The sequence below is a fragment of the Aethalodelphis obliquidens genome, unplaced genomic scaffold, assembly GCF_003676395.1.
Source record: "Aethalodelphis obliquidens isolate GAN/ISIS:26980383/991018 unplaced genomic scaffold, ASM367639v1 scaffold69, whole genome shotgun sequence".
Taxonomy (NCBI): domain Eukaryota; kingdom Metazoa; phylum Chordata; class Mammalia; order Artiodactyla; family Delphinidae; genus Aethalodelphis; species Aethalodelphis obliquidens.
Genome location: NW_020838013.1, coordinates 4,627,418 through 4,652,854, shown reverse-complemented (window position 1 = coordinate 4,652,854; position 25,437 = coordinate 4,627,418). Strand labels below are relative to the sequence as shown.

Below are 25,437 nucleotides of genomic sequence, written 5' to 3'. Positions count from 1 at the left end.
AACCACATTGTCTGTGCAGACACTCTCCACAAGGAGCAGGCTGCACACCAGGGGAGAAGGACTTGAGAGGCTCCCTTCTCCCCCTCCCGCTCCCCTTCCTTCTGTGGCTCCCTCCCTCTGGAAGGGTGGCTGCTAGGGGACCTCCTGGCCAGCCTCAGTGCCAGTCACCCCCTGGGCATCTGCCTCCTTGACCTTGGCCTGGGCATCAGAAGATCTTCGGGCTCACTGGCCAAGAATGTCATTGAAACTCCACAGCATTCTGGCTGGGGGAGGGGTGGGCGGGAGGCCCCCCCCCCCCAGCCCTTTTGCAAAGGGCCCTTCCAAGGCAGGTTTCATCAGAGCTGCTCCTGACGCCCCAGAAAATCCCCTGCCCCCAACCCCCCGCCAGCTCCCCTTTCTCAGCTCATTTTCTCCTCGTTTAGGAAATGAAAGAAAGCGGAAAAAAAAACCCAAAACAAACCCAACAACAAAGTCTGTCCCACTCCAGTGAGGTAATTGAAAACAAACTTCTTCCCCACCCCCCCACCCCCCCATCCCAGTTCTCGAAGTGCAGAAAAGGGAAGAGCTGCCCTGGGAACCCAGCGCTGGTCATGCCCACGCTGCCTGCTCTGACCCACAGGCTGCAGGGGCTATGGCAGGGCGGGCAGGGTGTCCTTCCTTCTCCGGTCGGGGGGGAGGGGGGACCCAGGGCAGGAGTGGTGAGCGCAGGCTCCGATGCTATTCCAGAGAGGAATCACCTCTCAGGTCTGGCCCACCACCTCTCCCTCCTTGAAACAGCAAATAAACAACAACAAAAGCAACGTATTACCAAGTGATTTAATTGGCGGTCCGGTTCTAGAGCACTCAAGCCTTGGAGACCAAGTGACCGTCCCCCAAGAAAAGTCACAGAGTGGGGATGTCTGCAGGCCTCCAGATGAGAGCTGTTTCCTTTGCACGCTCCTTGGCAGCCCTCTGTACAGGGAGGAAGGGAGACCCTCCAGGGAGGGTCTGGGCTACGGGTCCCCTAGGAATCCCGCCCCGGCAAGTCCCAACCCAGGCCTGAGGGAAGGACGCAGGGAGAGCACTCCACACTCAAGACCACCCCCACCCCAGCACCGGAAAAAACCTACAATCCAAACCCCAAAGGCAGGAGATGGCCAAATGGCTTCTTGGGGAAGCATTTCACAAGTGGGGACTCTTGGTCTGTCCATCGCCTTGAATTCGAGCGGTCCCGCTGAGTCACCCCTGAAGCCTCTGGTGTTGAAACTGGTCCGGTGCCTCGTGCTGATTAATGAATTACAAATCCCCCACCCATGAGCACTCTCCTGGCGGCTGGGAAGAAGAATGAAGAACCCTGTGAACTTGAGGGAAAAACCCTCAGCCAAGTGCCCTCTTCTCTCCTCCACGCTGGGCAGTGCGCCTGTGTTGCCCTCTTCTTGCCCCCCACGGGGCATTGTGAGCCGGTTAGTCACCTGCCCCAGCCCCGGAGCCTCGCTTAGCCTCAGCTTTTGGAAATGGGACAGGCGGCGGGACAATAGGCAAGGGGGGCGGTCAGCCCAGACAAAGGGCAGCAGGAAAAACACCATCACTTGCTTCGAAGCCAGCTCGCTGGCATTTGGGAGGATGTGTCATTGCATTTACTCAGGGGGAGGGGGAGGGGGAGGGGAGGGAAGGTTAGAGACTTGGAGGCAGAGGTAGGGTGAGAGCTGGGACCCCGCCGGGCAGGGGGCAGGCGCCCCGGGCCGACACCGAGGGAGAAGAAAAGGAGAGGCCGGCTCACTCCCCTGGCTCTTGGGAGTTTGCAGAAGCACTGATGCCCTCCCGCCCCCTCCCCCAGGGAGGCCCAGGGTGGTACCGCCGCAGCCTCGCCTCACCTCACCCCCCCTCGGTGTTGTGGGAGGGAGAGGAGCCCCAGAAGCCCTCCCTTCCCTCCTCCCCCCTCCTCCCCCCACCCCGGGGAGGGCCGCTACAATTTGTGGTTACAGCTTTACACGTCAGAAAAAAAAAGTTTGCAGAATGTCCCACACCGAAAAAAAAAAAAAAATCCGAAACCGAGCGAAAAAAACCTGCGAGTGGGCCTGGCGGATGGGATTATTAAAGCTTCGCCGGAGCCGCGGCTCGCCCTCCCACTCCGCCAGCCTCCGGGAGAGGAGCCGCGCCCGGCCCGCCCGGCCCCCAGCCCCATGGACCTCCGAGCAGGTAGGAGCCAGGCGTCCGAGGCCCCGGCCCCCGCCCCCGCCCGGGAGCCGCGAGATCCGGTTCCAGTCCTTCCCCCTGGGAGTCCCGAGCCGGGGCCCGGCCGGGGAGCCGGGCGCTGCCCCCGTCCGCGGGGCTCGGGCCAGGAGAGGCACGGCCGGGCGCCTTCGAGAGGGGCCGGGCGGGGACGCGGCATTCCCTGAGTCCGCTCGGCGGGGAGCCCCGGCGGCCCGCAGACCTGGGAGGCGGCCACCTGGAGCCCGGCGAGGCGGGGTCGCGGGATCCCGGAGGAGAGAGCCCCGCGCAAAAGTCGGGGAGAGCGCGTCCGAGGCGGGAGCGGGGCTGCGGGAGGGAGACGCGGCGCGCGGGGAGAAGGGGGCCGGGAGAGGAAGAGGGAGGGAGGGAGGGAGGCACGGGGAGCCCGAGGCCGGGCCGGCGGGAGGCGAGGAGAGGCCGACACCTCGGGCCGCGCCGCTCTCCCTCCCCGGCCCGCCGGGAGGGGAGGGCGGGAAGGAGGGCGGGCGAGAGTAGAGAGGAGGGCGGAGGGCAGAGCGGAGCCTGGCTGGTCCGGGCCGGGCCGCGGGAGTCGCGGCTTCCTCGCTGCGCGCCGCGCGGCCGGAGCCCACCATGCTGCCCGCAGCGGGGGAGCCGGCGGCAGGTAGGGGCCGGGCGGCGGGGCGGGAGGCGGCAGCGAGCCCCCCGGGCCGGCCCGCCGTGGCCTGGGAGTGATTAGTGCGGGGGGCGGGCGCAGCCCGGCCGGACCGGGCAGGAAAGTCTGTCACCGGCCGGGGAGCTGAGGCAGCGGCCGCTCGGCCCCGGCAGCCCGCGGGAGGGCGGGCGGGCAGGGCAGGGAATTGACGCGCGGGAAAGGGCAGCGGCCCGGCCGAGCCCGGAGCCCGGCGCCCCGGACCCCGCCCCCGCCCCCGCCGCCGGGAAGGGAGAGACCGGGCGGGAGCGGGCCGGGGGCGGGGCCGGGGGCGCGGGGGCCACACAGGGGGAAGGCGCCGCCGCTTCGGGGAGGGGGCCGGGAGCGAGAGGTCACCGCCGAGGGTGAGGGCCGGCCGAGTTCTCGGGCCGAGCCCCTCGAGGGAAACCCCAAGTCCCCGGGCCTCGCCAGAGTGCCCTCATCCCTGCTCTCCCTACCTTCCTTCCCAGCAACTCCACACTGCGCTCCAGAAGCCCTCCCCAGACTCCCAATCCCAGAGGACGCGTCCCTGTTTCCTCCTGCGCCCGGCCTGGCCCTCCCCGCTGGGGTAGGAGGGGGCTGCCAGGAGGGGAGGGGGCTGGAGGCTTGGCTCGGCAGGAGCGGTCCGAGCCTCGGAGAGAGGCTGTGGGTGCAGGCACTGGACCCACTCCTCTGTCAGGCGCTCTCTGACCCTGACCCATACAGGCTGACACCTCTGAGCTTTCACTGTCCCCACGGACCCCCTCCCGGCTCCAGGAGCACACAACTGTTCCCCCCGCCCCCGCCGTAGGACACAGGGATACATCCCCCTGACAGATCAGACCCATTCCCCCCACTGGCTCAGACACCCTCGCTGCCCTGGAGCCAGGCACTCAACCAGGGGAGGAAACGGGCATCATCAGGCAGAGGTGGCAGCAACTGTCACCCAGCCGCCCCAGAAGTCTCTCCTCCCAACTGATGTAATGGCTCCCTCTCCCCCTGCCAGAGCCCTGCGCTGGGCCCGTTCACACTTCTGCACACCACCCCTCTGCACCAGCTACTCCATTAGTGACACTTCACATTCCTCCCCACAATCCCACCTGCCTATTCACACCCTGGTTCCTGCACGCTCCCTCTGAGCCCCTCCCATACCCGCTGGATAACAACACCTTTTCAAGCACACCTACACAATTGCCGGACTCTTTCCTTCATGTTGCCCCTGTGCCTGCCTTCTGCTGGCTGCCCAGCTCCCCGGCTCCACCCAGGGTCCTCTTGCAGCACCATCCGGACCCTCTGGCTCCAACAAAAGCCCAACTCCTGGGTGGGAATGGACTCCACAAGGCTGGAAGGCTGGCCCGCCCATCTGTTTCTTTCCCTGGGCCTCAGTTTCTTCTTCTGTCATTTAGGCTGGACGAGAAGGGCAGGGAGGGGGCTGCTGATGAGCACAGCAGAGGTGGAGCATCACGTGGTCTGGAATTTCACACGCACAGTGTAACCCCTTCACACAAGCCCAGTCACCGGATGAGCTGGTGACAAAGTGAGGTCTCCTCACTTCTGGGCCCGTGTGTACCCACTCACTAAGCCGATTCTCAGTTGCCTGGGGGATAGGGAACCAAGGAGAGGATGGAAGGGAGAGAAGGAACAGAGGGGAGGGCAGCCAGCCTAGAGGACAAGGAAAGATGGGCTGTTTCTTTGGGCCCTTCCCTGAGAAGGGGGGCTGGGAGGTGACCCCCAGGGCCGTTTCCTGGATCTCACACCACAGTGGACCCACCACCCCCTAAACCACTCGTCCCCTCAGTGCACCTCAACAGACCCCTCCAAGGTCACCAGGATGCCAGTCCTGGTCTGGCCTTTCCTCTGGCTCCCACATTCAGCCCAGCACCTCTGGAGCTCTGCGATGCCTCCCCGGCTCCTACCTGTTAGGCTGATGGCTCTTAGCCACCAATCCCAGGTGCACGGTCTCCTGGCTGACCTGTCCTACCCACCCTGACTACCCTGGCGTATCTGCACTGCTGAGCACCCTACCTTCACTGCGTGAGGTCAGACTGGGGGAGACAGGCTGAGGGGGCAGCTGCCTAAACATGCGTATACGGGTATGCCTGCCTGTGTAGCCGTGTCAGGGTGGCCATGCGCTTGCATGGGCTGAGTGTGTGTGTGTGAGTGTGTGTGTGAGTGTGTGTGTGTGTGTGAGTGTGTGTGTGTGTGTGTGTGTGTGTGTGTGTTCATGAGGGGGGGCCTCGGTGCCCAGGGCCCAGGGATCTGGATGGAATTAGGGGCTGGCCCGGGCGGGGGCCAGGATGGGGGTGGGGGGGCCGCAGCAGGAAACGTGAGCTGCTCTCATCAGCTCCTCACGTGCTCAGCTGGATTTATAAACACAGGGGAAGACGGGATGTAAACAATCAGTGGGCAGCAGCCAGAGGCAGAGCTGGGGTGGGGCTGGGCGGGCGGCCAGGACTCCGGGAGGGGGCCCAGGAATCAGCCCCCGGTGGCCGGTCCACCTGCACACCACGAGCCTGGAGAGGGCTCCAGGATGCCCACCGGGCTTGCCCTCCTAGGAACACAGGCAAGTGGCGAGCTGTGCTGAGTTCCAGTGCTCACGACTAAACCACAGGTGTTCCCTGCCCCGGAAGGCTTTCAGTTCTGCTGCCTAAGTTATGGGACATCTTGCCCAGAGTGGAGGCTGTCCTAATGGAGTGTAGAGCCCTGTCACCTTACTCCTCTCCTGGCCTCTTCTCCCTCTGGATTTCTGAGGCTCCTTCCCTCTTTCTGGTTCTCTCCATGGGTCAATCCCGAAGCTCCTTCAGCTTCCCCCCCCGCCCCCCACCCAGCCTTCAGTGACACAGTTACCTCAGAACTGAAATATTCCTGGAAACACCGGCCTTGTCTGGTTAATTTCACGAGCCGTTTTTCTGCCCAGATGACTTCGTTCTTGTTTTTGCAAAGGCTTCTCCCCCTGCTGTCCCTGTATAGGGAGCCAATCCTCCCCAGGGATGTCCCGCAGGGCCCAGAAGGGGAGGGGGCAAACAAGGCCCAGAGCTGGGTTCCTGACCCCCCCTACCCCCCCGCACCACCGTGGGCCAGGCAGAGCCCAGTCCCAGAACTCTGGCTAGCAAGGCTGCCCGGAGCAGGGTGTGGGGTAAAGAGGCGAGCCTAGTGCTCAACTGCTGCTTCAGCTGGGACCCTCGGCCTTGCCACTAACTGCGAGAAGAGACCAGGCTCAATCCTGAAAGCTACCTCAAGGCTGCAAGGACTGCTGCCCACCTCAGCAGGTCTCCAGCCTCTGAAACTAACCCCACATTGTACCCAAAGGATCCTGGAGGTGACTCAGCCAGATAGCCAGGCTGAAGGCAGCAGAGGAGAAGGGCCTGGAATTGTGTTGGGATGTGAAGAACGGAGAATAGGAAGGAACTCAGAGAGTCAGCAAGAGCTAGGGGTGGAAAGGAAGAATGAGGAAGGGACCGTTTGGGAGGGAAGCCACAGGCTGCAGATGGGGAAGAGGAGAAGGGGAGCCTGTCTCCCCAGGGAGCAGTTATGAGCCTGATCCTGCTTTCTGTCCTAAAACACACATGGATGGGGCGCACACTCACTCACACACACACACACACACACACACACACAGCCTAGAACCAAGAGCCCTCCACCCGAGAGGGCAGGGTTCCTGAGACTAGTGGCAGCCCTGCTACTGCATTCTGTCAGTGAAGCCAGCCAGGAAAGCATCTGAGAGTCAGGACTGAGCAGCTGCGCCATTGCCAAAGTTCCCACCTGAGCCCTGCGCTCTCAGAGACATTCCATAGCGTGTGACTCCTAACCCCTCCTCGTTTGTAACCCTCTCTAAAGCCCCGACCCAGTGTTATGACTAAGTCTAAACCTACCTAGTCTTAATACTTTCTTAACTCCACACTTATCTTAAGTACAATCAAATTGTTAAACCCCCATCCAACTTATTTCTATCAAAGCAACGTATGTCATTGTAGAAAATTTGACAGTATATAATGTAAACTATACGGGTTTTTTTTTGTTTTTTGTTTTGCGGTACGCGGGCCTCTCACTGTTGTGGCCTCTCCCGTTGCGGAGCACAGGCTCCGGACGCGCAGGCTCAGCGGCCATGGCTCACGGGCCCAGCCGCTCCGCGGCATGCGGGATCCTCCCGCACCGGGGCACGAACCCGTGTCCCCTGCATCGGCAGGCGGACTCTCAACCACTGCGCCACCAGGGAAGCCCTATAATGTAAACTAGAAGAAAGAAACCACTCGTGATCTCACACCTACCCAAGCGCAAAGCCCAAACTAGCCCTACTCTTGCTGACGGGCCATGCATCACCCCATCTGGCAGCTAAGTCAACAAATTCACAAACCTTAGCCCCAGCCCCTGCCTGCCCAGGCCCAACCACATCCCCCGCTGGACGCGGACCTCAACCACACTCAGTCAGCCAAACCCCAATAAACCAACCTGAAGCTTTGAAAGGAACCCAGTCCGTAAACCTAACCTAGCTCAATGCCAATTAGAGCCTTACTCTACCCTAACCCTCATTGCCACTGCCAGTCCCAATGCCCACTGACTCCTGGCCTAGCGCTCTTGACCTTGGACCTCACCTAAAAGCTGGGAAAGTCATGTTTCCCAACTGCCTAGTCTGTCCTCACAGCATTGACCCCCTGGCCTCTGGTATCCTGCGGGGCCCAAACCCTCCAGCACCATCATCAGACAAGCCCTACTCGGCAGATACATCATATTCTCTCTCTCTCTCTCTCTCTCTCTCCCCTCCCCCTGCCCCCTCTCTTCGCTGAAGGCAGATTACCGCAGATCACCGGGTCTCATTCAGGTCACACTTTTCCCCATCCAATACCCTAGAGGAGAATGGGGCAGATCTCCACGCTGCAGCCAGCCTCTCAGAGTGACACTAAATCTCCTTCAATCTAAGTCGATCCTACACTTTCCACACCCGGGAATCAAATCCCAGAATGTACCCACCACCGCCTGCCGGAGCCAGCCCCGTGTCCTTCAGCCCGCCCCTGGTGGTCCACAGCTCCACCTTGCCTCTGACCCTGGTGGTTTGACCCTATGTCCTGCCTCTGGCTCAACTCCCACTCCTGGCCGCCTCTGGGGCACCCCTCTCAGGGCTGACTTCTCTCAGTTTGAAGCTCTGACACGTGCTGTTTCCCAACCCCTTGGCTCCCCCTAAACTGCAGTGGGACCCGGAGGGTGGGAGAGGAGGCCGAGGTACACCTGGAACCTGGGAATACTGATCCTGATCCGCAGTCCCTTGGCCTGGTCCCCCATGTACACACACACACACGCGCACGCACGTGCACACACACACGTACGCATGTCGGCACACATAGCGACTTAGCTGACGCACAAATACTCTCCAGTACCTCCTGGTAGACACACAGGCCAAGTCCTCTTCCTCAGACACATACATGCCTCCGTGCACACACTTTCTCAGGCCAGGAACACTCCCCTCTTCCACTCCCCGCACCTCCCATCTGGTGGTCCACCCTCACCCCCTCCCAGCCTATGGTGGGGACAGACACCTGAGGGGCTGCTAGCTAGCTTCCTTGACCGGGCCGGGCCACCCTCACGCGTCTCGCCGTCTTGTCCACAGGGGACTCGTGGGGGATGCTCGCGTGCCTGTGCACCGTGCTCTGGCACCTCCCTGCAGTGCCAGCCCTCAACCGCACAGGGGACCCGGGGCCTGGCCCCTCCATCCAGAAAACCTATGACCTCACCCGCTACCTGGAGCACCAGCTCCGCAGCTTGGCTGGGACCTATGTGAGTATCCAGGGCAGCTCAGGGGCTGGGAGTTGGGTGAAGAATGGGAGTGGGGGAAGAGAGGCCCACCGGTGGGGGTCCTGGTGAATGATGGGGTGATGGGGAGGGCCTGTCCCCGCCCTTCCCTCTTAGGGAGGGCGCCCCTCCTCCCCATCCCTGGCCCCAGGACTAGGCATGTGGGCAGGCCTCGCACCCGCCTTGGCCCCTCGCCCTGCTGGCTGCCGGCCCAGCCGCCCGCCTCCCCCTGGGGGCCGGGGAAGTCTCCTCTGTTTACACCGTGTTGTGGTGTCTCTCGTGCACGGGTGGGGCTGGGTGGGGATGGAGGGGCCCCACCTCCCGTGCCTGTGTTCCAGCTCGTCTCTGCCCCAGACCTGGGGCCCTGCAGCTCTGGACCCATGGGCCTCCCTTCTGTCTGCCTCTCCCATCCTAGCTGGGCCTCCTAGGGGGGACTTGGGGGAAGGGGGCTGCAGGGAACCCAGGCCAGGAGTGGCAGGGGGTTCAGGGTGCAGTTGGACCCTGTGCCATAAGGATCTGGGGGCGGTCCAGAGGTGCTCAGAGAGCCCAGGAGGGAAGGCAGGAGGGTCAGGGTTCCGAGGACCGTGGGGAACTGGCCCCTCTTCCCGTGTTCCTCTTCCACATCCCAGACCCTACTTTGGAGCCAGGGAAAGAAAGGGGAGGAGGGTGGCGGGGGGAGCTGGCTCCGGCCCCAGGATACACCGAGGAAATGAGTTTGTCTCTGTGCTTGTCAGCGTGGGAACCTCCCCCGGGCCCTTGCCTATCCCAGGCCTCGCCCCTCGCTTCTCCCTTTCTCTCCCAGCTGAACCATCTCCCTCGCCCTTTCCCGGGGCCCCAGGCCTCTCCCCGGAGGCTTGGCAAGGCTCTCTCCTCTTCCCCAGACTGTCCTCGATACCCTTCCTCCTGCCCAGCTTTTGAGATGGCCTCACTTTCTTCCTTCTGCCGCCTCGCGCCTATGAGCGCTTCTTTGGGGGCTTAGTGAGTACCTTGTCCCCTGCCCTGCAGCTGGTGGACCATGCGTGCCAAGGGGCAAAGGCAGCTCGGATGGTCATGAGCCCCTCTGCCTTTCCACCCAGGGCAGCTTGGATGCTCACGGGCCCCTCTGCCTTTCCACCCGCTCTTCCCTCTCTGGTTTCCCGTCCAGAAAACCTTTGCTTGACTGCTACCCCCCTAGCTCCCGACCCTTTTTCTCCCCGGGCTGCCAAATCTCTTGAAGGAGTGGTCTGCAGCCTCTGCCTCCACTTCCTCTCCACCCACTCACTCCTTAACCCCCTGCAATCTGGCTTCGAGGCCACTGGAACGGTTCTCTCCAAGGTCGTCAGGCACCTCCTTCTTGCCAAACCCAATGGCATTTCTAAGGTTCATTCTCCTCGCTCTCTGTTTTGCAGCCCCACTGCTGAGCGTTGCTGCCTTCTTGAACTCCTCTCCTTGGCTCTGACTCTCCTGGTCCACCTTCACCTCTGCAGCCTGGCCTCCTGGGTCCTCATGGCTCCTCTTCCTCTCTCTCCCAACCCCCACAGTGGGCGCTCTCCCAAGGCTGGTACTCTCAGCCAATCAGCGCGTCCTTCCTGAGTTTCTCCTGCGTGTTATTCTCTTTCTGCACTTCTCCATAGGAGAGCTCATCACCCCCATTGCTTCAACTGTCACCTCCATGCAAATGACTTCCCCAGAGAAACTTAGGGGAGGCCCGAGAACAGAGAGGCCTAGCGTGGAGGTGGGGCCCGTGTCAGGGGACACAGGAAATAGCAGCTTTGGGGGCAGGTATCTCCCGGCAGGCAGGCGAGCTGGCTTCTCCGCCCCTCTCCCTCCCCATCGCCCTCTCCTTTTCACAGCTGAACTACCTGGGCCCCCCTTTCAACGAGCCTGACTTCAACCCACCACGGCTCGGGGCGGAGACTCTGCCCAGGGCCACTGTCAACCTGGACGTGTGGCGAAGCCTCAACGACAGACTGCGGCTGACCCAGAACTACGAGGCCTACAGCCACCTCCTGTGCTACCTGCGTGGCCTCAACCGCCAGGCCGCCACGGCTGAGCTGCGCCGCAGCCTGGCCCACTTCTGCACCAGCCTCCAGGGCCTGCTGGGCAGCATCGCGGGTGTCATGGCAGCTCTGGGCTACCCGCTGCCCCAGCCTCTGCCCGGGACTGAGCCCACCTGGACGCCTGGCCCTGCCCACAGTGACTTCCTCCAGAAGATGGATGACTTCTGGCTGCTGAAGGAACTGCAGACCTGGCTGTGGCGCTCGGCCAAGGACTTCAACCGGCTCAAGAAGAAGATGCAGCCTCCGGCAGCCGCGGTCACCCTGCACCTGGAGGCCCATGGCTTCTGATCCCTGACCTTTACCACCGTCTCTTTCCCCTCCGCCTTCAAGCCCTGCTCCCACTCTGGGAGGGAGAAAGGCGTACACCAACACTTGTTGAGCCAGGAGACAGAAGCCATGAGCCTCTAGCCCTCCCTGGACTGGGAGGAGGGTGTGATGCAATAAGGCCCATCCCCTCCCCGCTGCCCTAAGTCCTACGGGTCTGGGGAAGAGGTGCAATAGGCCCCATCCCATTTCCACAGGACGTGATGCTCAAGGGAACCCACAATGGTTCAAGTTGGTGCAAGGCTCTCACAGCTTCCTGCTCCCTGCCAACCACTTGCCAGTGCCCACCCAGCCCCTCAAGTGGCACTGCCAGGAAGCGTGCCTGTAGGGCAGGGAGGGGGCCACCATCGCATGTGCCTTTCTGGGGTGAAGCCCTTTGGCTGCCCTGCTCTCCTTAGATGGGTGTTGCTCCCCTACCCCCAAATAACTCAATACATCCCATTCAGGAAACAAACACAGTGGCAAGTCCAAACAGGAAGAGATGGGATCAAAAATGGAAGAGGTGGGATCTGCATTGGAGGTAATACTGAAAGCAGAGGGGCAGGGACAGACTGGACCCAGGGGTCCCCAAGGCAGTCGGTGGCACAGGGTGGCAACCAAAAGGACATTGCCTTGAATTTTCTTGCCAGCCCCAGGGTGCCTCCAATCCGCCCCCTTTCCCAGGGTATCTGTGGGTTGCCCAGGCTGGGGAGGGCAGCCATAGCCACAGCCACAGAACTTCCTGAAAGTTTACATTGCAGTAGCATTTCGGGGTGCGGGGGGGCAGCTCCCCCAGGCCCTGCCCCCCAGCCCCACCCACTCATGACTCTAAGTTTGTTGTATTAATATTTATTTATTTGGAGATGTTATTTATTAGATGATATTTATTGCAGAATTTCTATTCTTGTATTAACAAATAAAATGCTTGCCCCAGAACTTCATCTTTTTGCTTGGCGTTGCCCCGCCCCCTGGCTCTCCTCCTTGTTCTCCGGGCCTTCCCGCCTCCTCCCCACCACCCCCGCCACCACCCCCGCCCCCCACCCCACCCCCACCCCTGCCACGGCCCTACACCTGCTGGTGGAGGGCCAGAAGCCCAAGGGTTAGCTCAGGAGATGCCAAGAGCTGGGGAAGAGGCTCTCTCCCCTGTGTCCACTGGGAAGACATGAACACAGCAGACTCCACTGCTGCCCCTCCACCTACCCCTCCTCTAGTCCTCCCAAATATCTGTCTGTCGCTTACCTTCCTTCTCCTAGCCTTTGCTCGTCTACCTCACTCTGGCTTACTTTAGTGGTCTTATGGGTCTGTCCCCCTGCACAGCTGTCCTTCTGCCCTCCGGTGCTCTCTCCGAGCCCCGCGCATCTAGCCCTCAGCTTCCCCAGGACGCCCACCTGTGGCCGGCTGCCGGAGTCCCTCAGCAGTGACCCTCACCTTCTCAATACCCTTCGTCTCCCAGGGAGGGTGACAGACTGAGGCCAAGTATCAAGTCTCCGCTGTGACTCTACCCTTTTCTCTCCAACATAAAACAGCCAATTAGGGGGAGAGAGAGAAACTCATATTGGACCGCGAGCAAACGGGACAGATGCTGTTTGAGGGATGACCTAAGATCAAATCCCAGGTCCGTAACCTACCAGCTGAGTGACCTTGAACAAATGATTTAAAGCTCTCTATTCTCCAGTTTCCCCATCTGTAAAATGGGAATAATCAATACCTTTATAAGAACGTTGGAAAGGAAAAGAGAAACAACGAAGGGAAGATGCTTGGCTGAGGCAGCGGCGGTCAGTAATCACAGATGACTGATGTCTGGCGTGTCGGGACGCTCTAGTGAAGAGCCACTGGGTAGATCGATGGGCTAACTGCTCCCAGGTAATACGGGGATACTTTACCAGGGCCTCCTGGAGACAGTGCCCTAAGCAAAGGAAGCAACAAATAATGGTGATGTCAATCAGTTGACAAATATTTTAAAGACCTAATTACTTGCCCATCACCGTGCTAACTGGTGTTGGAGAGCCTAAAGAAGTCCAAGGCTTGACTTGGCTCCTGCCCTTACAGAGCCTGCAATCTCTCTGGGAAGAGAGCGAGCTTACCTGAGCCGATAAGAAACAAAAGCACGCTCACATGATGTGCACTGGGAGATAGTGACAAGTGCAGAGCCACCAGAAGAGGGGGAGCTGGGAGTGTAGGTGCAGGAGCGACAGGACCTGCTTGTGGGCGGGGTGAGCCAGGCTCTGCCGAAAGTCCCTGAGTCACCTGACCCAAGTTGGGGGGAACACATCCACCCAGAGGAGTCCAGGCTCTTCTGGCAGAGATGGCTGCCCAGGTGTGGCCAGGGGCAGCTGCAGGCCCCACCACCAGCCTAACTAGATAGAAAGGAGAGGGCCTCTGGGCTGTCTCCATCCAGAGGCTGTGCTGTGAGGCACCTAGCAAGGGGCTAAATGGGATACAGGGAGAAGGAAGGTACGTCCCACGCTACATACTGTGAGCTTCCTGGGGGCAGATTCTGAGTCTTCCCCTTCTCTCTGTCCAGCACCCAGCTCAGGCTCAAGCTCAAGTCCAAAGAAGGTGTTCAATTAGTGTGTTGAACAAAATCTGGGAAGAGGGACCAGCCCCCCCATCCCCCCATCTTCACCCCCTGCCAAATGCTAGAATCCAAAGCAGAATTTGATTAAGTGCAGAAAGACGCAGGCAAAGTACTATTTAAGTCAAGAAGGAGGGAGTGATCGCATCCAGTTGGGCGAGGGCCCTGCTGGTCTGCTGGGCCGTGGGCCCCACAGGGCAGGAAGTGGCGTCTGAAGTCCATGCTGTACTCCCAGTGCCTAGGACACAGTAAGTGCTTCCGCGTGGGACCTGATGCCGTTCTTGGAGGATGGGCAGGACAAGGGCTGTTGTGTCTGCCTCCCTTTTAAGCAGGTAGCATCTAGCATCGTGAGGGCATCCCTGCAGCATTTTAGCACAATGCTGGGCACAGGATAATGTACTCGATACTTTGATTTAAACAGATTTAAAGAGTGTCAAGACAATAGTGCGTGAAAAGCCAAGAGAAGAGAGTCTCAAGGAGGCAGCTGATCCGCAGTGTCAGATGTCCCAGGAGAGCGGAGGGGAGACGGGTGGGGGTGGGGGTGGGTCTCCTCCCTGATTACCACCTCTCTGGTAATCAGGGAGTCACAGGCCACCTTGGCAAGAGCAGTTGAGAGACACCGAATTGTGAGATTAAAGATGGAGATGGTGAGAAGAAAGTCGGAAGGGTAAATCTATTCCCTCCGGAGTTTGGTGGCAAAGTCAACATCTAGAGGGAGCAGCAGGATCACGGAAGGTTGTTTGTTTGGTTGGGTTTTGCTGTTGCTGTTTTTTATAAATTTATTTATTTATTTATGGCTGCGTTGGGACTTTGTTGCTGCACGCGGGCTTTCTCTAGTTGTAGCGAGCGGGGGCTATTCTTCGTTGCAGTGCCCGGGATTCTCATTGCGGTGGCTTCTCTTGTTGCGGAGTATGGGCACTAGGCATGCGGGCTTCAGCAGTTGTGGCACGCGGGCTCAGTAGTTGTGGTGCATGGGCTTAGTTGCTCCACGGCATGTGGAATCTTCCCAGACCAGGGCTCGAACCCGTGTCCCCCGCGTTGGCAGGCGGATTCTTAACCACTGCGCCACCAGGGAAGTCCCCTGTTATTTTTTTTTAATTTTTGTTTGTTTGTTTATTTGTTTTTTTGTGGTACGCGGGCCTCTCACTGTTGCGGCCTCCCCCGTTGCAGAGCACAGGCTCCGGACGCGCAGGCTCTGGGCCACGGCTCACGGGCCCAGCCGCTCCACGGCATGTGTGATCTTCCCAGACCGGGGCACGAACCCGTGTCCCCCGCATCGGCAGACAGACTCTCAACCACTGTGCCACCAGGGAAGCCCCCTGTTGTTGTTTTTAAATGGAAGAGATCAGAACATGGTGCTGCTGTGTGAGGGGTGGTGGCTGGAGAAGGATTGGGAGGTTTGGGAAATGGAATCAGGGACAAACAGAAGAGAATCAAAAGGGTTGCTGGGTAGCCATGTGGCACCAGTGATATCAGCAAACACATCTCTGTCATGGACTCATCGGCATGACTGTGACATTCCCTGACATTTCCTATCAAGCCAGAGGTGGGGACACAGTGAAGAGAGGCTATTGCCCAAGGCTGAGGACAGGCAAGCAGGGATGGCAGTGAATCAAAGGGCGAGAGACTCTAGAGGGCTAGAGATTGCACTCTGAGTGGCTGCCAGCCCAGCGCTGCATATGCCTACAGGGTGGGGAGTAGAGGGAACCAGTGGCAGGGGTGGGGGGCAGGGGGTGGACGCATAGGGGAGCCTGACCAGAAAGGGCATTTCAGAGTCTGAGTTCTTGAACTCTCCCCCCACAGCTCCCTACTGATGAGGTCAGGGGTGTGAGTCCTTCCTTTGGGTTTGGGTGCTGTGGACCACCAGGCGGGTAGCTCCGCATGCATGACAGCTCATCAGGTTTTCTGTGAATGGGTTTGTCATTTGTTCTCCATCCACAGCTGCTTCAGGAGAGGTGATGGGTTTTCATTGGTTATCTTAGGTTCCACCTCTCAAGTACGGTCTCATAGTCAGGCGCCCACGTACACAGAGGTCAATGTAAGAACCTGGGACACCTAGGGCCCTGCAGAGTCACAGGGGGAAGGGCATTATCTCTAGAACGAACGCCTTCTGCTCCCAGGAAGGTTAGGGAGAGTGGGAGAGAAGGAGAGAAGGCCCTCCTCCCTGTCACCTCCAGATAGCATGCTGTGGAGGAGAAATCTCATCCTCATCTTGGGTGCCTGGGAACACACCTGTGTTTGAGAGGATGCCTACAAGATGGAGAACTGTCACTTGGGCGAGGCAACTTCTGGGGTGGGGGAGTGGATAGAGTAGAGGCTCTGCTGGGGGGCGGCAAGGGGGTAGTCATGCCTTGCCAGCTTCCTGCTTTTGCAAAGACTGACCCATATCCAGGACTTAGGTCCCCCTTGGTATGTGGGGAGACTCATTGAAGCACGCACCACACACACACACACACACACACACACACACACACACACATTCCCCACTTGCCATAGCCATCCCAAGTGGGGAAGGGCCAAGGGTGGCCCTTGTTCCCCTTAACCTACAGGGCAAGGGCTAGTGATCCAGGCCTGGCTGAGCGCTCTGATGGGTGGCTCCCCCTTAGCTCCCCCTTATTCTCTGGAGCCACAACTGTCCCTGCCTTTGTTCCTTCAATTCTTGAGCTCCCTGACTCAGCCTGGTTCCCCAATTTCCCAGCAGTGGACAAAGCCGTTGTCAGTAGGCTGGGGGTAGGGGCATTGAGGGAGTAACTGTGAGCTTTAGAACCAGAGCTCTGGCCCTTTCCCCAAGCTTCAGCATCCCTCAGCCTTCCTAGTTCAGAGGTCACCTCTAGGCCCCTCTCCAGTTTGTCCTGATCGCCAAGGCTAGGCTGATGGGGTGGAAACTTAAGTAGGACCTTCCTCCCAGCTGGACAAAGTCTGACACCTGGTGGCCAAGGTGAGGAATGGCCGGAAGGGCCCCTTTTCAAACCTCCCTAGGATTGCCCTAGAGCCAGGAAGGCCAAGGTGAAAGGGAGGAGGTTTGGGTGGGGTGTTTGGGACAGAGCAGAAGAGACGTCCAGCAGCAAAACACCCAGACCTAGGGGAACTTTTGCCTTCCGCCCCTTAAGCCCACGGGGCCAGAGAGCCTGGAGCAGGAGGAAGGAGAGTGTCTGGGAGGGTCAGGAGGGACCAGGAGGAGCTGCCTGAAAGAATTTGCCCCACAGGGTGGAGAACGGGGCCAAGGGTGGGAGTCTGGCGCCCAGAATCTCCAGCTCAGGGTGGGTGGCAGGGCCTGAGGGCCTGAGGAAGGGGGATGCAGGGAGAGGGAAGGAGAGCGGGCTACGCCCCGCACCCCGCTGGGCCCCAGGCAGCTGATTCCCTCCCTCCACCTGCCCCCACCTTCCTAGCTCTAGCTGGCTCTCCCCACAGGCCCCATTGTGACTGGGGGAAGGGAAGGGACTCTTAGGGCACGTGCGCAGTGCTGAGGCCCCCCCATCCTGCCACATTGTCTGAGCTAAGCCAGGTCTAATCCCCCTTCCCCTTGGAGCAGTCAGTGGTGGGCCTCAGCCCTAAAGAAGGTGCTGGGATCCTGTTCCAGTTCTTTTCTCTCCTTTTCTCTTGCGTTCCCCCAAGACTCTGGCCTTGGCTGTGAGGCAAGGGCCTTGAGTGTTCCCAGGCCAAGGTGCAAAGGTCACTCCTGCCAGTCTCATCACCAGCCTCTAGGGATCGGGGCTGACAAGGAACCTACGCCTGGGTCTCGGAAAATTTCCTGAAAGAAAGAGAACTTAACCCCCAGGTCAGACCTCTGGCCTGGGCTTCCAGCCTGAAGCCTGAACTGTGTGTGACAGGACCCAGGACAGCAGTTTTGGGGATAGGCCAGGAGATTGCCTGAATAGGGATAGGGGTTCCAGGAAGGAAGGTTAAAAGTGGCAGACAGGGTTGGGGGAGTAAAGAGGGAAAAGACCTGAGGGTGGGCAGGCCAAGGTCTGGCCTCGTTGTGCCAGCACAACTTAGGACTTCAGATGCCTCGTCAGGGAAGGATACCAACTGGACAGAGATGGCCCCCAAACCCCTGGGTGCCTACTCCTTCGAGCCTTGGGGCTTGATCCCACTGCTGCCCAACTAGGTGAGGGGGGCAACGCTGCCTGTGGGGAGTTCCCTCAACTCCAGGCCGGAAAGCCAGTCCTAGGGTGCCTGCACTTGAGCGGATGACCTGGACTGGGACAAGCTGAAGGCCAAGGGACACATCTTCCAGGCTGAGTGGGAGAGGCTAGCGGGGCCTGGGCCAGGCAGGGCTGTGGGCAGCTGGCAGGGATGGCCCAGACAGTGCCCAGAGAGCAAGCCAGGGTGCCAGAGAGGAGAGGGACTAGCTCAGGCGGCAGTGGGAGCCGCTGTGGCCGCCCAGCAGCATACCCCATTTCACGCTCCCTGGGCGGTGGCAGGGCCCCACGGCTATCAGCTTTCAGAGGTGGGAGGGACCAGGAATGAGGAGGGGTCTGCCCCACCCATGGCTCCCTACTCCCTCAGGGCTTTGTGGGCGCAGGAGGTGGGTGCCACACACCTCCAGACACGCCCTCTGAGGAGGGGTGGTCAGTTCCACAGAGCCTGGGCACCATCCCTCCCTGGAGCGCTCTGTGCCCGACTGGACCCCACACGGAAGCCCTTCCCAGGCCTGGTGGAGAGGGCCTCCCTGCTTCCCTCCCCAAGGCAGCAGGGCCCCTGTCTGCCTCAGCGTGGGCCCCACATAGTCCAAGAGGCAGAAGGGGGATTAGACCAGGCCCAGCCCAAACAGTAAAGCAGGGAAGGGCCCTCCAGCCCCGTGCAGTGCACCCATGAGCTCTCCCTCCTCCACTCCGCCCTCCTTCAGGAAGGGATGGGGAGAGCCAGGCGGGAGGAGGCCCCTGAAGACATGGCCGGCTCGTTCCAGCTCCTCCTCTTTGGTGGTCTACTCTCCAGAGCCTTCTCCTCCCATGTGCCCACAATCCTCCTAAGGCAGAGTGACAGGGGGAAGGCAGAAGCCTCTGAGCAGGCCCTTGCACCCCGGGAAGGAAGAACTGGATGGGATCTCTGGAGGGCGATGGGGCTGGGCTGGGCCTCACACTGATTCCCAGACTCCCGATGGCCGGCGCTTTCGCCTGCCGCCAGGAAGCTGGTGAGGAGGAGGCGGGTATAGGGGTGAGTCAGCGATGACAGGAGCCCAAGGGACAAAGGTCATGGGTGGAGAATTGAGAGACGCTGTTTACAGCAGCCCACCTCTTCCAGGAGGTCTTCCAGTGCTAAGCCAGCCTCAAGGTCCAACCCACTCTGACCCTCTCTTCCCCCTTTTCCTGTTTGTTAGGAATTTTATCCTGGCACTGACAATGTGTGTGTCCGTGTGCTTGCCCTTTAGCCTGTGAGCTCCTGGGGAGCACGGAGGGACAATGGTTTTCTGGGGCCCCACCATTGCCTGTGACTATCAGTACTTCCTACTTCCTCATTTTATCTTGTACCGGCATGGCTTGCGGGATCTTAATTCCCGGAACCAGGGATCAAACCCTCGCCCCCTTCAGTGGAAGCTCCGAGTCCTAACCACTGGACTGCCAGGGAAGTCCCCAGTACTTCCTACTTTCAAGAACCATTTCTATCTCAGTAGAGTAAGTATGTGGGAAAGTGCTTAGCACAGTACTCGGCTGTGCGTGCCATATATGTGTCAGGTTTACTGTTGGTATTTTCTGCTCATACTCTCACATTGGGGTGGATTTTACTGACGAAGGACTGGGGATCCAAACGCACTCTGGCCTCCTGCGCGGTGTGGAATCTTCCTGACTAGAGGACGGGTGGGGGCAGGCTGTAGGACCCCAGGAGAGCCGAGGAGGCGAGCACTCGTCTGGACTCAGAGTGGGCAGTGTCTCTGGGCGTAGCTTTCAGAACCCATGGGCTTCTCCGGGGAGGTCTCCTAGGGCCGGTGGGGGTGCCGTGGGAGCCGGGAAGGGGTCGGGATGAGCCCAAACTCTCTCCGGACCTCCAGACCTGCCCACACAACACTCGGTGGGCCAAGGGGCGGGACTGGAAGTCTCCGGCTGGGCTCTGGGGAGTTACACACCGGCCACGGGGATTAGTGAGGCTGAAAAGAACATTTGCCTAGGAAGGGAAAACGGGAAGTGAGAGGCTGAGGATAACACTCTGCAAGTCCCCAGAGACCCGCTGTAGACCAGTGGGGGGGGCAGGAGGAGGTGGTGCAGTCTGGCGATATCATGACAGGTCCCCCACCCCAGCCTCACCCCTTCTCCCCCAGAACGCAGCTGCATCAGATGCCCCGCCCCCTCTGCCTGCACCACCTGTCATTGGCTGGGGATAAGCCCTGCCCCACAGAGGCGGCCTCCCATTGGCTTAGGTCTTTGCTGTTTGCATGCCTGTGGGGGTGGGGGAGAGGCGTCATTCCTTGGAACCCTCGGACTTCCTTTCTGTTTGTCTGGGTCATCCGTCTGCCCATCGCTGGCCCCAGGCTTGCTCTCTGGCCCCAGCCGTCTCTCACTCTCTCTCTCTCTGCAGCTGTCTCTCTCGTGCCCGCTGGCCTGTCTCTCCTTCCCGGCAGTCGCCTCCTTCTCCGCCTGCCTGGGTGGCCGCCATGGGCCGGAAACGGCTCATCACTGACTCCTACCCTGTAGTGAAGAGGAGGGAGGGCTCCGCTGGGCACAGCAAGGGGGAGCTGGCACCAGAGCTAGGTCTCTGAGGTGTGGGAGGGCGGGAGGAGTGGATGTGAGGGACACGAAAGAACGTGGGCAATGGAAGGGGAAGTGAAGTATGTCCTCTGCTTCCTACACCAGACCTGGCAGTGGACAGCAGAGGCAAAGGGGCGGTGAGGGCTGGGGAACAGTGGGTCAGCTGTGAGGCAAGGGGCAGGGGACCAGCCCGGCAGGGCACAGGCTTGGGCAGGCCTGAGGAGCAGCATGTCATTGCAGGGGAAGAGCCCCAGCCCCTGAGCGTGGATGAAGCGGAGATGGAGCTGCTGAGGCAGTTTGACCTGGCCTGGCAGTATGGGCCCTGCACAGGTGAGAGCCCCCTCAGGCCCCGAGAGCACATCCCGGAGCCAGTCCTGCCACCCACTCGGCACCCAAGCAGCCCCAGCCCCTGCCTGACCCTCTCAGCACTGTGTCTGGAAACCAGGGGTGTGGAGGTCCTGACACACCCCTCCACCCACACTCTCTAGCCTGGACGCTTCCCTGCCCCCCACGAGGCCCCACTGTCTTCTTTCCACCCCCGCAGGGATCACACGGCTGCAACGCTGGCATCGCGCAGAGCAGATGGGCTTAGAGCCTCCCCAAGAAGTGTGGCAGGTGCTGCAGACCCACCCCGGTGATCCGCGCTTCCAGTGCAGGTCAGAGGCCGGTGGGGGGCTATCAGGGGAGCCAGGGACTTCTCCAGGCACCGCCTGGCCCTGGATGGGGGCCGTCCTGACCGGAGGAAGAAATAGGTGCAGCCTTGGGGGGTCCTCGCTGAGCAGGCAAGAAGGTTCTACAAGGTGCTGCGCTCAGGAGGCAGAAGCTTGCCTTAATACTTATCTCTGAGCTAATGGTGGAGGAAGGGTACACTAGGGCCCAAGGGACTATTTAATACTGAGAGGTTGGCCAAGGACCAGAGGCCGTGGCCAAGAGCTGGGGCTGGTGAGAGCCGATCAAGAGACTTAACTGATGCGGGTTTTTCCCTCCATCCCACACCCCCTCGCACAGCCTCTGGCATCTCTATCCCCTCTGAAGCACCACCTTAGACCTCCCGCCCACTACTTGAGGACCTCCAGACACAAGCTAGAACCAGTTGCTGCCCCTCGGCTCAGCTCTGCTGTGGAGAACATTTGGCAGGAAAGAGGTTCACAGTGAAGGGAAGAGGCTGAATGTGGAGGTCCGACCAGCAGGCTCCCAGTGCCCCCTCTGAGATCCGACACAGCCGAAGCCAAGCACCTCCTACGTGGAGAGTGGTTTCTGAGGACGAGGACCTGGCCATGACCCTTCTGAAGCTGCCACGTGCCTGACCTGAACACTGTGGTCCTTGGGATGATGTGGCAAATTAGGCACAGCTTTGGGAAGAACCAGACTCCGGCAGAAGGCAGAAGACCGAAGAGGCAAAGATGTACTCCGCACCTCAGGCTGGGAATCTGAGGGCAGAACTGGCTGAGCTTACGGGGCGAGGGGTTCACTAGTGCTTATCAATAAAGAACTCTGAGCCTGGGAGCCTGACCTCCAGTCTCGTAATGTGGCCCTGCTTGGACGGGCAGCACCCAGAAGGTTGATAGGTAGGAGAGAACTAGCACCATGCTTTCCTGCAAGGTGCGTGTGCCTCTTCCACTGCCTAACCCTAGACCTGAGAGGAAGGAAAGAGAGACACCTTAAAAAAAAAAAACCAACAGTCAGTCTTCACAAGCGCTGAGCAACCTCTGGCGCCCCCTGGTGGCGCACACTATTCTAGCCACCTTCCCTTACCAGCCAGGAAAACCCCACTGGAGCCACCACCTAGCCTGCCCAGGGCTGCCCACCTCACAAAAATGGGTTCTTTGTCAGAGCAGGATCCATGGGGCCCATGACTCATAAGGTTCAGACAGACATACACATACCCAGCAAGCACCTGTACTTTCCCACATGGGGGCCACCTGGATCCAAAGCAGGGTTGGGGGAGCGTTTCAACCTGCAGGACCTGCTCAAAGATGGCCATCATCTGAGGAGCTTTGTTAGGGAACTGGAAGGTCCTGGGGATGGAGGAGAACTGGCCGTATTCAGAAACAGCGCTTAGGGGACCCTGGGACATACGACGTGGAGAACGGAATCAGTACTCCTTTTAATGGTGTTACTTCATCTGATGCATCAGCCCTCCATCCTGGGGCAGGCAGAGACAGAACTATTAACTCCTTGGGAACAGGCCTAGAGGGCAATCAAGTGGCCTTTTTAGTCCCCATTTTACTGAGTACTGACCATGCCTCAAGTACTTTAAATGTATTATCCCTAAATTTCCTAAAAGTCCTTCATGGTAGGTTTTACAGAGAGGGAAACTGAAGCCTAGACGGTTGTCCAAAGTTGCCCAGAAGCGCCAGCAGCAGGTATGTGGTGGCGCAGAGACTGGGGCCGTGTGCACTGGGCTCTTCCCGTCTCCGCCGTGGCCCCTGCCCGGCTGCTGAGCACCTGCTGTGTGCTGGGCTCTAGAGCTCCTCTGGGCTGTTAGTGGTGAGGAGATGGACAACAACACACATGTAAATATGATGTCAGGCGGTGGTCAGTGCTGGGCAGAATTAGGGTGAGAGGTCAGAGAATGCCAAGGGTGCTGAAGAGGTTGGTCGGGGGAGGCTCTCCAACAGGGTGGCATCGGGCAGGCCGAAGGGACAACAAGCACACCCTCCCCAAGGCAGGCGTGTTTCCAGACTGGTCCAGGGGCAGCACGGAGGCCAGGGACCGGGCAGAGGGAGCGAGGAAGTGGGGGGGCAAATGAGGCCAGAGAGGTAGCAGGTTGGTCCCACAGGGCCTTGTGGACCGGGACGAGGAACCTGGATTTTATCCTGAGTGAGAGAGGAAGACACTGGTGGGGTGGGTCTTAAGCCAATAAATGACAATCAATCTTACGTCTTGAAAGCATTAGTCTGGCTGTTGGTAGAAAACAGACTGTGGGTTTGGGGGAAGAAGAGGCAATGAAACCACTCAGGAGGCTGCTGGAGTTGGCCTCGTGAGAGGTGATGGTGATTTAGCCCCGCGTGGGAGAGGGAGGTGGTAAGAAGCGGCCAGCTTCTTTTCTTTCTGTATTTTGAAGGGGAACTAACTGACAGGACTTGCTGATCAGTTGGCTGTGGGGTTTAAGAGAGAGAGGAGCCAAGGATAACTCCAAAGGTTTTGGCTTGAGCAACTGGAAGAACAGAGTTCCCATTACTAAGATGGGAAAGATTGCGGGAAGGGGAGGGTGGGGCAGGGAATTAGGAGTTCAGATTTGAGGTCTGTGGCGCACCCAAGCTGGGGAGCGGGCAGTGGACATGCGAGTCTGGAATTCTAGGGAGAGCTCTGGGTTTGAGGTATAAATTGGGGCATCTTTTAGGTGGCATTTAAAGCCGTGTGTGGGGATGAGATTACCTGAGTGAGTATAGTTAGAGGTGAGAAGTGGTCCAAGGACAGCGCTGAGGCTTCTATGCTTAGAGGCAAGGGAGGCCTGAGCAAGGAGACCGAGGAGGGGCCAGACTGGAGAGAAGTCAGGAGAGGGTAGGGCCTGGGAAGCCTGGGCAGAGGGTCAAAGTCTCAGATGCTTCTGAGAGGCTGGTAAAATGAAGCCTGAGAAGAAGAGCACACTGGACTCGGCAACGTGGCGGTCGCAGGAGACAAGCAGCTCCCACGGGGTGATGGGGATGGGACCAGGCCTGGAGTGGGCTCAGGGGGACGGGCAGGGGAAGTGGAAACGGGGAGCATGCTGATCCTTTCAGAGACCTTTTACTGTAAAGGGAGCAGAGAAACGAGTGGCCACTGGAGAGGGTGTGGGATCAAGGAACCGTTGTGATTTGTTGTTCTGTCTCGTCTTTTGCTTTAGCTAGAGTGACAGTACAGCATAACGACCCGGTGAGGAGAGTGACCCGACAGGGAGTCTTTGTGAAGTTGAGAAGGGCCAGGACTAGGACACAGGGAAGAGTGTGGACTTAGATCGGAGCATCCCCTGTGACAGGAAGGGAGGCAGAGGATATGCGAGTAGATGCAGGTAGGAGGACACGGTTTGGGGTGGGAACATTCAAGAATCAGATGCTTGCTGACAGCCTGGTACGCTGGGAGGGATCTGATGTTTAGTGAGCGCCAACCCACGCCATCTGCTGCACTTCACGCTGTCTAGTTGACTGCTCAGAACAATCCCATTAGGTGAGTATTATCCACTCTCACAGATAAGGAAACCGAGGCTGAGAGGGAAAGTGCCCTGCTTCATCCATGAGCACCGGGGCTCAATTCCCACCTGGGTCTGTCTTCCCACTGTGTTACCCCACACCTGCATTCCCACCCGCACCTGCACTCCAGGTGCTTAGGGTGGCATCGAAGAGATAAGACCCACCCATGTGGAAAGCTGCAAAACAATGTACTACAGGGGCTTCCCTGGTGGCACAGTGGTTGAGAGTCCGCCTGCCGATGCAGGGGACACAGGTTCATGCCCCGGTCCAGGAAGATCCCACATGCCGTGGAGTGGCTGGGCCCGTGAGCCATGGCCACTGAGCCTGCCCGTCCGGAGCCTGTGCTCCGCAACGGGAGAGGCCGCAGCGGTGAGAGGCCCGCGTACCACAAAAAAAAAAAAAAATGTACTACAAGTGCTACCTTGGGGCAAGTAGGAAGGTATAGACATGGAGTTCTCAGGAAGGAGAGAGTGTTAAAGGGACCCTCACTGCAAGGGCCCTGAGCACAGGACTGCCACGTCGGCATGGCCCCCGCCTTACCTCATCACGCCTGGCCTCTCAACCCACCAGGCCCCTGCTTCTCAGAACTTTCCACTGCAGAATGAATGCACACTCGCCACCAGGGCCACTCTGAACATTCTTAGTAGTTGTGTGTTTTCTCTTTGGCCAATTTTGCATTCTGCTCCATGATGTGTGTGGGGTAGTTGCTGTAACGTAAAAATGGCTGAACTTACTTACCAAGTAAAATGAACCCCAGGAAGATGTGGTCCTGTGTGGCCTATGGCTGGTTTCATATACCGCGACACGCCCACTACCACCCAGCTGAAGCTGAGCTGCACTGCAGAAAGCACCAAACAAGCGTGTGTTGGGAGGAAATAGGTCAGCGGCCCTTGAAGGGTGAGTAAGAGTCAGCAGACAGAGAAAAACATTCTAGACTGAGGGACTGGGTTGAGCAAAGGCGGTGAGGAGAGGTGGGTGTGTGTGCCCAGGGGAGATGTGTGCAGACTGCAGCACTTGCTCTACAAAAATCAGCGCAGCCCAA

The 25,437-nt window shown here is 59.4% G+C and overlaps 2 protein-coding genes and 1 long non-coding RNA gene across 8 annotated transcripts in view; 2 read left to right on the top strand and 1 right to left on the bottom strand.

Annotated features, from left to right (window-relative positions):
• Window positions 1-1,909: 1,909 nt before the first annotated feature.
• On the top strand, window positions 1,910-11,901 carry CLCF1 (cardiotrophin like cytokine factor 1). 4 transcript variants are annotated; one of them, XM_027090672.1, is made up of 4 exons: window positions 1,910-2,178; window positions 7,626-7,658; window positions 8,442-8,608; window positions 10,456-11,901. In XM_027090672.1, exons 1-4 carry the CDS (start codon window positions 2,163-2,165, stop codon window positions 10,948-10,950), a joined length of 711 nt encoding a protein of 236 aa, XP_026946473.1. In that variant the 5' UTR covers window positions 1,910-2,162; the 3' UTR covers window positions 10,951-11,901. The 4 variants fall into 4 exon arrangements, with proteins under 4 accessions (XP_026946473.1, XP_026946475.1, XP_026946474.1 ...); XM_027090674.1 differs by lacking the exon at window positions 7,626-7,658 and having other exon boundaries at window positions 1,911-2,178; XM_027090673.1 differs by lacking the exons at window positions 1,910-2,178; window positions 7,626-7,658 and adding an exon at window positions 2,676-2,833.
• Window positions 11,902-12,022: 121 nt separating this feature from the next.
• Window positions 12,023-25,437, bottom strand: part of LOC113611537 (uncharacterized) — a 38,400-nt gene continuing 24,985 nt past the window's right edge. The window contains exons 3-4 of one of the 3 annotated variants that reach the window (XR_003429497.1): window positions 24,936-25,102; window positions 12,023-12,871 (exon numbers count right to left, since the gene is read on the bottom strand). This is a non-coding gene — a long non-coding RNA (uncharacterized LOC113611537). Of the gene's footprint in view, window positions 12,872-24,753; window positions 25,103-25,437 lie in introns of those variants that run through there. The other 2 variants (XR_003429496.1, XR_003429495.1) reach the window with 2 other exon arrangements.
• On the top strand, window positions 19,806-21,729 carry POLD4 (DNA polymerase delta 4, accessory subunit). Its single transcript, XM_027090676.1, has 4 exons — window positions 19,806-20,226; window positions 20,464-20,553; window positions 20,768-20,879; window positions 21,232-21,729. Exons 1-4 carry the CDS (start codon window positions 19,911-19,913, stop codon window positions 21,254-21,256), a joined length of 543 nt encoding a protein of 180 aa, XP_026946477.1. The 5' UTR covers window positions 19,806-19,910; the 3' UTR covers window positions 21,257-21,729.

Excerpts from the sequence above, each read along its gene's own strand:
- CLCF1 (XM_027090672.1), top strand. Across the intron at positions 7,659-8,441 it reads GATCACCGGGTCTCATTCAG|GGGACTCGTGGGGGATGCTC; the intron begins GTCACACTTTTC and ends TCTTGTCCACAG. Across the intron at positions 8,609-10,455 it reads GCAGCTTGGCTGGGACCTAT|CTGAACTACCTGGGCCCCCC; the intron begins GTGAGTATCCAG and ends TCCTTTTCACAG.
- POLD4 (XM_027090676.1), top strand. The coding sequence starts at position 19,911 with ATGCCTGTGGGGGTGGGGGAGAGGCGTCATTCCTTGGAACCCTCGGAC. Across the intron at positions 20,554-20,767 it reads GCAGTATGGGCCCTGCACAG|GGATCACACGGCTGCAACGC; the intron begins GTGAGAGCCCCC and ends CCACCCCCGCAG. Across the intron at positions 20,880-21,231 it reads GATCCGCGCTTCCAGTGCAG|CCTCTGGCATCTCTATCCCC; the intron begins GTCAGAGGCCGG and ends CCCCTCGCACAG.